Raw genomic sequence first — 11,987 nt, 5'->3', positions numbered from 1 at the left:
ACTTTTATTTTTAAATTCAAAGATACATAATTCTGGACTTATGGTCCGATATTGCTCATATAGAGTTTGGGTTGAGTCCTCATTGATAAAAAAAACCTGTGCAAGTTTGGGAACAATCGGATGATAATTTTGGACTTCGAACAACGATTTCAAAATTTCTATGGACGTAATGGTCGGATAATTCTTAAGGGCCCATACCACCTGGATAGTAATACTTGTCGCGCTTCGCGCTCTATATGTGGTTCTTAAAAAAAACTCCGAGGAGTGCTTGACTCTAGGGAAACGGGTTGCTGGGACACAGCTCCTCCTTGATAAGCGGCTGCTTCCTTTATCGCAACTCATTGTTACAATTAATAATACGTGTCGCGCTTCGCGCTCTATATGTGGTAGGGATAGTACTTAGGGCCTATGATAGACAACCATAAAAATACATGGAAAATAGATGTGTTGTTTGCATTTATTTGTTAATATAAAGACACGTGTATTTTTTATAAGATATTTAAGTGATGTAAGAAATTCTAATTAACGTTATCACCACGCGGCATCCATTAATTTTATTAAAAATTTCCAATTGTAGTAAAATTGATTTTAAAATGTCTACATAAAATAAAGCTTCATTATATTTATTAACCTGACTTAAAAAAAAATGTCAGCCGCCGAACTGTTCCGTTCGTGCCGTAACCCGGGATTGAACCGGGGGCCTTTAAATGATTGTTGCTTAAACAATTTCAGTCTTACGCTCTCCGAACTGAGCTATTCCGGCTGACATCATTTATGTACTGCTATTTGGTGAAGTTGTGTATAGCGATCTTTATTATATGTCTATTAATAAACTAATACATTGTACGTTTTCGTACCACTACGCCTTCCAATAAACTTGCTTGCGCGATAGGTCGTCAAATATCGTATTACATGGATTCTCCACTAAATAAGCAATTTAGAAAAACCACAAAATAAATATATTTTGATTATGTTTTGTTTTTATACAAAACCAGAACGTTTCGCGTATTTGCCCAGTCCCTGTGATCTTTCCCCTGTGATCAGTTGTGGATCAGTTATTTATTAAAACAATTAGCTTTGCATTATTGGCAATAATTTTGTAATAAATGTAACAGGCACAAATGCAGTACTTATTTACACTAATTTACACAAAAAAATCACCACTATGCAAGATATTCTTAAAACAAAAAAATATGCATTGATCCGTAAAATAACTATTCCTCCCATAGGGGAAAAAATGCATTACATACTAGTCGCCGCTCTCCAGAGAGACGCCAATAAAATGTTACAATGACCAAATACCAGGATATAACATGAATATTTACAAGTTGTAGTTTTATTATCAATACCTATAACCGTTTTTTAGCGATTCCTTATAGAAACTGTAATAGGTAAAAAACATTGAACTAATAGAAGCACAACAATACGAACAAAAAATCGCCATACAAAGTAGGCTTTTAATAAGACTTTAACCAGAGACAGTCAATACTTAATCAGACATATTTCATAAACCGCTCAAACTTTAAGACCCCCGAACATAGCAATGAATTGCGTACGTTTATACTGAATATAGAAGGAAACCCCACTTCTCAATTAAATTATTGTTATTGTTGAGAGCATACCAAAATATTTTACTCTTCAATCGAAAAATTTTCATAAATCTCTAGATTATTATTATTCTTATAATTATTATTATACTAACAGCGTGAATGGATTTCTGCACACAATACGCACAACTTCACATTTAGGCCTTGCTGAATATTTTAACGTTCAGATCAAATTATATGTTTCTGCCAGTTCTTCTTTTTAACTACTCCTTTTTAATTATATAAAGGATATTTGTTGGATTCGGTGCAAAATTGATTTAAATTCACGATTGAATTAATATCAATATTCCATCGAATCCAACAAATTTTCTTTTTATTTTATACTTTTTCACGGTTTATTTACATTGTAAAATATATTAACTGGATAATTTCGCTGGACTAGTTATGACGTCATTTCACAGTAAAACAGTGAAAATCATCGATACATTTATTTCAAGTTATTTTTTACTGTTCGAAAACATTGAATTATCAGTTTAAATTCACTGATATTTCTCTATAAACCACCGGAAAGCATAAAATAAATAATAATCAGTTTGCAGTAAGTACTTAAATTATTGTAATGTAGCACAAGCTACATATGTTTCAGGAGCAACGGGACTTTTGGTCGTTGTCATACACTGAATTTTTCATTAAAAGGTCACATTGTGAACATGTTACACGATTTACATGATAGACGGGAAAAGAATTATAACTAGATCAGTCATTGAAAATTACAAATACCTCAGCAAACGCTCATTTCAAGAAGCAGTTGAAGTAGTTAAAGTATTAACATTAATATCAACAGTCGGTCGTCAATACTTCTTAATAACACACACAATATAAGGCTTTGATTTTATTTATTGAATCACTTGCCTTTATTCAATGGCACATAATTCGGCAACAAATAGTGCGACATACACAATAATAACGGCATTTTGTTTCGTTTCGATTTTGAAAGTAATTATGTACACTGATGTTATTTTCAAAATTCAACAATCAAGCGCACATAAATCTCCAAATGGTATTTTTACAAACACACAAGTACCATTCTGCATATTACATAGTATAAACAACATATGCACATACATTGATGTTAAGTAACCAAAAGTTGGTGAAGTTCAAAGGCGCATATCTCTGCAAAAATGGCGATTTTAACAATTTAAGTTATTGCACGTGTATATAGTATGAGCAACATAACTTCGAAGTCTCATGTTAATAAGCATTAAACTGAGAGAAAAATTTTCGAACCAATTTATGTCTAAGGCACATAACAATAATGCAAAGAACATCGCAAAGAACATCGCGTCATAAAAAAAATACACGGTTTACACTTCTACCTGGGATAAACAAAATATGTGTAATGTTTTATGTGGATAAACGGAAAACGGAAACGTGTTGAAGACAGAAAGGACTTGTTGAAGACAGAAAGATCTTATGTACAACGATGTAAATATAACCACATGACTTTGTTCAATGGCACATGGACTAAGTTCGTCGTGAACTTTTGCAAAGTATTAACAGCAAATCTCGTATTGATAGGCAGAATACTAGGAGACAATATAACGACGCAAGGTACATGTATGCAGCGTGGCAAACCAACCGTCCGTCCAATCGACAAACTGTCAGGGATATCCCAGTGTAACCCCACATAAATCGGTTAAAGAAAACAACATCATGTGGAAATGATCCGATCATTTATAGGTTAATTATCAAAGTGTATATATATATATATATATATATATATATATCATTTCCACGTGATGTTGTTGACACATGACTGTCTTTGCAATATATATATATATATATATATATATATTTTGCAAAGACAGTCATGTGCAACATTTTACTGGACACTTGGATAGCATAATCATTTTGTATGGTATTTGTGTGAATAAAATAACATGGGTTGCATGAGAAGCTTTATAGTATCAATTTTAAATAAAATAACTAATTTAAACTACACGTGATAAAAATACAATTTAAATCGATTATCATGACGTGGTTGTTTGATTAACGACAGTTGATACGAGCTATGCTTTGAACCAGTAAAATCTTCTCGCACATGTCTACGATTACCTGCTTCTGACACAACGTTTAAGGGTCCGGAATAGACAAAAAATCTGCGAACAATAAGAGCACATATTTGTTTTGATATTTTAACCCGATTTAAATCAAATTACTTATGAATGCATGACTGTTATATAATAATTCAGCTTCTTATGACTGTGCGTCTTTGTGTACTTGATCGGACGTGTTAAAGAAAGCCTCATTAGGCTTACGAAGACGAGTCGAGTTCAAGCACGCAAAGATGCCTATTTGTAAAAGGATTCAATATATAATTAGAATTACACAATAATCAATATTAACAAATAATCAATAACCCTCCTCATTCTTATAACTTGTTTCGAGCCGAGCAAACAAACCAACATGCGCTTTTCACCAACCTAAAAGCATCTTATTTTCCCATTATTTTCGGCTCTCTCTTTATTTTGCAAATAAGCATAAGAAAACTACCTCATTGTAAAACACGTGATAATTGTATCTTAGCAACGTAGTACGTATCTCCATTGCACACACAAATTATATAAATCTACAATGCCTAATGTTAAAAGTTTTAAAATTCAAAAGAGCGGACAACACGATAAAGTCTTCGCAACAAATGATATCATGAACAAAGTGAAAATATAATCTAGAACACCTGTTATAAACAAAGGGTATAGACAAGCTGTGACTTTAAAGTAAAACTCGAGTATGTTTTTGTTTCGTTCAATATTAAAATAAAAATAAAAATTTATACATGTCGTCATTGTGCCTATATACTTATCTAACCATTTATGACATTTTCATATATAAAGAAAAACATACATATATGCCAGTCGCATAAATATAGAAAGACATATTGATATGAATCGTACACATACTTAAAACGTTAATTAAAATTTCGATTGTGCATTATCACGCATACATAAAACAACAAAAAAATATGGAGATATAATTTATAGAAGCTCATTCTTTGCAACAATTATCGGTCAATTTCGACCGAAGCTTGTGCAATTAAACTTTGTGCACATAAAAATGTACTATATATATATATATATATATATATATATATATATATATTATTGGTGTAAAATAGTGAATAAACAATATACTTTCATTTAAGCTAGTGAAGCACAATACAAACCCATGTTTATTTTTGGAGAAAGGACCTCTAGCTGTGTTGAATACAGACCAGACAATAGAGACAAATCAGATAATTTAGAAACGTTTTTACATTTTTTCCCGTGCCAAGCAATCTTACCTACATGCGCTTCTCACTTACCTAAACGTATCTTATCTTTCCATCATTTTCAGGCCTCTCATGATTTTGAAAATAAAAACACAAAAAAACTACCTTATTCAAATACACTTGCCAATTGTATCTAAGCAACGTATTACGGATCTCCATTGCACACATAAAATTATATCAATTCCACAATGCCTAAAGTTTATAATTTGAAAATAAAAAACAGCGGACACCACGATAAAGTCTTCGCAACAAATGATATCATAAAAAGTGAATATAAACCACCCGTTATAAACAAAGGGTCGAGACAAGCTGTAACTTTAAGTAAAACTCGTTTTTTTTTGTTTTGTTAATCAGTAAAAAAATTTTTTGCATATTTCCAGTCGCTTTGATTGCTATAAATGGCGTCATTATGTCCATATACTTATCTATCTGACCATTTTTGACATTTTCATATATAAAGAAAAACATACATATATGCCAGTCGCATAAATATAGAAAGACATCTTGATGTGAATCGTACACATACTTAAAACGTTAATTAAAATGTCGATTGTGCATTGTCACGCATACATTAAACAAAAACAAAATCAATGTCAGTGTTTCTTTCTTTCTATACAATATTGTATTGTGTCTCTGCTTACATTTATTTAATTTTTAAAACAACGATTTTAACATCCGTTGTATACCTTCAATCCTTCTTTCCAAACCCAACAATAATTGACTCGGTGTTACAATTAAAGCTTAAGTTAAGCCAGTTGTCACGATCTGGATCCTTCTCCGAAGTCAGAGTAGCCAGCTTCTTCTTTCCCTCGTGGTCCACCTGTATGATAGTAAGTAAGGAACCTTCTTTATTCCGTGATTTACCATATACCAACACCTGTCCACCAGGTGTAACATGAACTGCAGTAAAATAGCATAGTTCCGAGTCAGTAAAGGAGGAAAGAATGGTTCCATCTGTCGTAGACCGTGTCAGCAGATTGGATTCATTGATAAGGTAGATCTTGTCGCCGGAGAGGTTGACAGCACACGTGTTACCTGTTCAGTAAATATACACAATAATACTTTTTAAGCATATACATTCTCAAAAACGTTTAAGTGTGACTGAAAGCACTAACTAGCAATGTTTTGTCATTTAACTTAAAATGCTTACAAGGCCCTATTTTTCGGTAAGAAATTTTTCTTAACTTTTGTACGGAAAACGCCGTCTTCTGAAAATTCTAATAATAAATTGATACATTGAATAAGTGGTGCAATTTAACCATTATGTTTGTTCAAGTTGCTTTGTTAGAAGGTAATGAAATAGGCAAGTTAGAACCTCCTTAACCATAACAATCACTTTCAATGATTCGTGGAGTAATAAACGTACTGTATTACTTTCTTGGCGAAATTCATTGTTTGTGTTGATATTTATTTTAGTTTTTAGATTGTATAGAAACTTTAGGGAAATTATAAATATGATGTGTCTTCAGCTTTTTGACGGGTTTATAATTTGTTACTATTTTACAGACGAGAATGCTAAATGTCGGTGCTTGCCTATACACAGACGTAATTTCACAAAATAATAAAGCAATATGAAAATTAAAAGTATACGTCGTGTATTTCGTTAAGTAGAAACGCTTACAATTACGAATGCAATTGAGCAATACAGTAATTGGGAAGTTACGAAATGTGGCTATTATGCACATATTAGTGCACTGTGAAACATTGATGTCATACCGTTTGTACTTCGTTCTTGTTTTATTCGTTTTTGCATTCAATATATTATATATATATACCTTTCAGATAACCCCAATGTGCGTTTTTCTCGTTTTCATACAGCTTCTTGACAAGTTTTCCACTAATCAGGTAGTGATAAAGAGCAAACCTGGACCTCACGTAGAGATTATTCTGATGGCATGCAATCCCAACACAACTGTGAGGTAGTTGTAGCACTTCACCCTTAAAGAGCTCCATATGTTTTACATAGTAGAAATGTACTTCATGTCGGTCTTTCACATCACAACAAACTGCCACTTCACATGTTGAAATGAGACACATGTCATATAAAACTCCTGGCACGTTGATGTTATCTACATACTTGTACTGTTGGTCAAATAATAGCAAAAGTTCGTTTCTTCTGTCAAGAGCCAGTGTCACACCAATTGGAAGAAAGCTGATCGAACAAAAATCACCGACCCTTTTATCTGTTTTTAACATATATTCTGACTTCCCCTGCAGTGATATAACCTTATTTGGCTGTTCAAATCTCCCTAGACCTTTCCTTTTTGACAAGTGATTATCCAAGTCATTGGTGAATTCAAAGTAAAATTTGTCGTTGAAAAAACCACTTTGAAGAAATAAATCGCATTGCTGTATTTTCTGTTTACATTGTTCAACTGCTATGAAAAGATTGTCGTTGTTCTTCATGCAAACCTCTTTAACGGAAGCACTGAGACGCTGCAGTTTCACCTGAAGGTCAATAATGTGATCTCTATTTGTTGTTATTTCGTCTCTAAAGGTTGAAATCAAGTCTTCTAGTTCCTGAAGTGTTTCATTCTCCAACCGGTCCAATTCAACATTTAATTTCTGGCGCACTGTGCTTATTTCTGCTTTCATTTGATTGATTTTTTCCTTCAGAGACTGAAAATTCGACTCTGCACTTTCTTGTCGCTTGTTCAATTGATCTTTTATTTTCTTAATGTTCGATGACAGCTGTTGAACGTCGCCCGATGAAGGAAGTTTTTTTGACTCAGCAACCAGTGTTACTTCGCTGCATTCTCTGGAAAATATATGATAAACTTTACATCAATAGGTTAGCATTTGTAAACAATTTACCATAAATATTGGATATTTGTGTTCAAATAAAGAATTACGAAATCCATTATTTGCAATTGAAATTTGCATGAATATAATATTAATCATATACAATTGTAAGACACGTTTAAAGATGATGTTTTATGTGCGCCGATTTTAAGCAACATCGTGATGGGTTGCTACGATACTTGACGTTCAATGTATTCAATAGGTTTGACCAAATTTACATCTTTCACATAGTCGTTGTACATACAAACATTACTCAAAGTCGTCATACCTACAATAACTACTCAATTTTCTGATAATTAAGCATGACGACGAAAAAGAAATTGAGTTCATTGTGTCATGGATTTTTTTTAAATTAATTAAATAGAAAAACAATACTTACGTGTGGTTCAACGCAATGCAAACATCGCAACAAAGTTGACCATGGTCTTCACAGTAGTGTTTGATTCTCTCATCGCTGTGGTCCGAACACCTCTCTAAGATTTCCATTGTAGACTTGGTCAGTGGACATGTGCATTCTTGTTCTCTGTCAAACACACGATGGTCCTTGAAAAGCTGATTGTGAAGTTTCACACAGCTATCGCAGTAAACATTTAAGCATTCATCACAGTAAAACCGAGCCTCCGATGTCTTACAAGCCAGACAATGGAAGGTAACTAATGAATCAGATCCATTAAAAACAGAAGACTGAAATTTAGACGCCATTTATGATTATTTTATCGTCGACCTCTTCATAAGACGTTAGTTATAATAAGTCTAAATATCTTTACGGACGTGGGTTTGGGTGTCTAGTGATATGAAATCGACGGTCTTGTGATAGCTTTTGATACATAGCCTTGATAACGTGAATTGTGTTAACTCATCAGCCCTGCTTACGTTATATTTATTGACATGTCAAAATCCAAATATTGATAAACGATAAAGAGGAAAATAGACAGTACACAACGTTTGTTATTAAATCTACAATTGCTAGATAACGCGTTAACGTTTTTCTATATTCATTAAGCACTATAAAATATATAATATATATATCGTAATAATTAATATTGGACAAGAAGTAATTCAATTAGGTACGTCACGGAGTAAATAAGCAATGTTTCACTCGTATAAAAAATACTTGACGCGAAGAAAGTTAATAATGCTTCATATGATGAAGTAAATTATGCATTAGAAGAAACAATGTAAAGAATGTTATTGCTATTATAATGGATAAAGTTGTTAATAAAATACTACATTTCTCCAAAATTAAAAGCCGATCCCAAACACTTTTTAATCGCTGTCATTTAAAACCATGATTGTTTTTTCCCTAAAGCATTTTTTTGTGAGCAGTTAAAAGTTTATACACTCGTCAAGTGTGCGTTGTTGCAATAACCTCTATAAAATATTAGTATGGCTTTATTTAAGAGCATTAGTTGGCACAAAGCTGTCAAGCTCACTATAATAACTTTTATTTATTCATGTTCTTGACATCATTCAAAGTGTATAGTATTTTACCCTTTACATGAATGAAGTTGTAAGGCCAAAACACTTTAACCCTGAATGTGTTTCAATACCTTAGAATGTTTCCAAAAAAAATAACCCATTGAATTTCCTTTGTTTGGCTTAAATGGCGTGAGGAAACCTACTCACGCAATGCAAACGAAATCTACCGAATTCGACGATTTCGATTGGCTGATACCAAATTTTTTCCTGTGATTATATTGCGGTCTACATTGCTTTTTAAAACATAATTCAGCTTAAAGACATAACTTACTTGGAAATAGCTTTGACTGAACAATTTTGCTTTGAGTAAGGTCAGGTTTATCAGGGTTGAACTTCGTCTGTTTTAGTGTCGTGTTCATAACACGACTACTTTATTCACCTGTCGCTTGTGTTTCTGAATGTTTAAATGGTTGTTGGAACAAGCCATTATATAGTGCTCTATTAACTAATGGCGAGTTGCCTTTTAACAAATACAATATGTTCATCAAGGCATTTAAGCCGCAGTTACCGTTCTCTGTGTGTTTCTTTATTAGGTCACTAGAACATTACCATTACTGCAACTTAGCAAAATGCTTGTGTACCTGTTGATGCTTGGGTACCTGTTGAATTATCATCGCGCTTGGGTACCTGTTGAATTATCATCGCGCTTGGGTACCTGTTGAATTATCATCGCGCTTGGGTACCTGTTGAATTATCATCGCGCTTGGGTACCTGTTGAATTATCATCGCGCTTTGCAACTTAGCAAAATGCTTGGGTACCTGTTGAATTATCATCGCGCTTGGGTACCTGTTGAATTATCATCGCGCTTTGCAACTTAGCAAAATGCTTGGGTACCTGTTGAATTATCATCGCGCTTGGATACCTGTTGAATTATCATCGCGCTTTGCAACTTAGCAAAATGCTTGGGTACCTGTTGAATTATCATCGCGCTTTGCAACTTAGCAAAATGCTTGGGTACCTGTTGAATTATCATCGCGCTTTGCAACTGAAATGATGATTACTGCCTGTTTTACTGTGTTATGGAATAGTTGTAACTTTATAATGACAAAAACATGGATGTACCATGTCGGAGACATGCCAACATCTGGGTCAAATGAATTGTGTTTACGATTTGAGAGTCGCTCTGTGAAAAGGGGGTTTAATATGCGTAAACTAACGTCCCAGAGTAGCATGTGCAGACTGCACATGCTTATCAGGGACGAACATTTATGATATTGTTCGTTTAAAGAAAGTCTCTGATTAGCAAAAATATAGTTTAGGCGGAAAGTGTCATCCCTGATTAGCCTGTGCGGACTGCACAGTCTAATCTGGGATCACACTTTACGCACATGTATTAACTCCCCTTTTCTCAGAGCACGGCTCATTCGATAAAGACTCGACATTCTATCATACAAATATCATAATTATCGAGTTATCAATCTTCCAAAAGATTTAGTTACGTAAACATGACATCGCGCAATTCAGACACGTTTAATGACCCACCGCAACTTAATTTTAACGCCTAAGTAAACGAAAACACTTTAAGTGTGCCACACACCGGATAATGGTTTTATGTGTCTTATTTAATGACATCCAGAAATATTTGGCCATCAAGAAGACAAATAATAGGCTACTGTGCATTCTGAGAAGGTACGTTGTTTGCTTAAGGGTCTACCATGCATTAAGTGAAAGTTGCAGACTTAAACTATCCAGTCTGACACACAACACCTGTCTCTCCAGCAGAAGCTCCTTTCAAATAGTCAGGTAGCATAATATTTCCAAGCCATAAAACAGTTAACAGTGTGTGCTTTCCTATGCCTAACCTCCACCGATCAAAATGCTAATTCCTAATTTCCGGACGATAGATTGAAACCTGTTTAATTTAGCTCGATTCCTTCGAAAGCCGACGGCTAATTGAAATGATATCGAGTCCGGGATAGGACCAGTCATTGGTGTCTTTTGGGACAGCTCCCAACACCATATATACTACGTCACAGCCTTTGTCGCATATAATATGCTTGTGAATAAAGGTTTTTGCGTGCGATCAACCGATATGCCTATATCAATAATTTTGAAAATGGTTTCCGCCTGCCTCAGCAAGTTATTTATATTAATAAATTTCCTCCATTCAAGGTTTTAAACAAAACCTGGTGCATATCTTGACCATGCAAATTATAGACTGTGCGGCTTCTTTATTGACAGTTCGAGCAATCTTTTTATAAATGTGTGTGCACCGCTTGTATGATTAATTTTATATCTTGACAGTTATTTATATAATACATTTTCATATGCATGTTAATTTGACCCACAGACAACTACTTTTCATGTGCAAATGGTAAAGGGTATTTTAGTATAGATGATCAATGATTATGTACATACATATGATTCCAAGTGCTTTCAATATAAAGAAAAAATAAGCAACATTAGCAAATGCAACAATGACAGCCTCTAGATTAAGACCCGGGAAAATAAAAACGACAACATCTTAAAGGGACTGTCAACCACGACGACGAAGAAAAGTAAAGTTGTAAAATACCGTATTTTTTTTAGAATTATTAGTTTATATTGTTTAAAATATCACGACTGGTATATTATATTACTTGAAAAAAGTTGTTAAGTTTTCATATTTTCAGTATATTCGGTAATAAATTTTACTGGGTATGTCTACCAGGTAACTACCAGTTAACTATCTATAAAGCCAGTAGATTGATCATCATCGTCACGTGGTAAACCCAGGAATGCATATTGTGCCTGCGTAGTGAATTGTATATATTTTATATATAAAATTATCAATCTACTTGCGTTATTTATAGTGTGTATATCGTTATGTAACATATTTTCGCGATGCACT

At 33.6% G+C, this 11,987-nt stretch overlaps 1 protein-coding gene across 1 annotated transcript; it reads right to left on the bottom strand.

Annotated features, from left to right (window-relative positions):
* Positions 1–4,715: 4,715 nt before the first annotated feature.
* Positions 4,716–8,459, bottom strand: LOC127851322 (E3 ubiquitin-protein ligase Midline-1-like). Its single transcript, XM_052385029.1, has 3 exons — positions 8,057–8,459; positions 6,651–7,633; positions 4,716–5,910 (listed from the first exon to the last, which is right to left on the bottom strand). Exons 1-3 carry the CDS (start codon positions 8,377–8,379, stop codon positions 5,564–5,566), a joined length of 1,653 nt encoding a protein of 550 aa, XP_052240989.1. The 5' UTR covers positions 8,380–8,459; the 3' UTR covers positions 4,716–5,563.
* Positions 8,460–11,987: the final 3,528 nt, after the last annotated feature.

The sequence above is a fragment of the Dreissena polymorpha genome, chromosome 11 (genome assembly GCF_020536995.1).
Source record: "Dreissena polymorpha isolate Duluth1 chromosome 11, UMN_Dpol_1.0, whole genome shotgun sequence".
NCBI classification, from domain to species: Eukaryota; Metazoa; Mollusca; class Bivalvia; order Myida; family Dreissenidae; genus Dreissena; species Dreissena polymorpha.
This window is presented reverse-complemented; position numbering and strand designations above follow the sequence as displayed.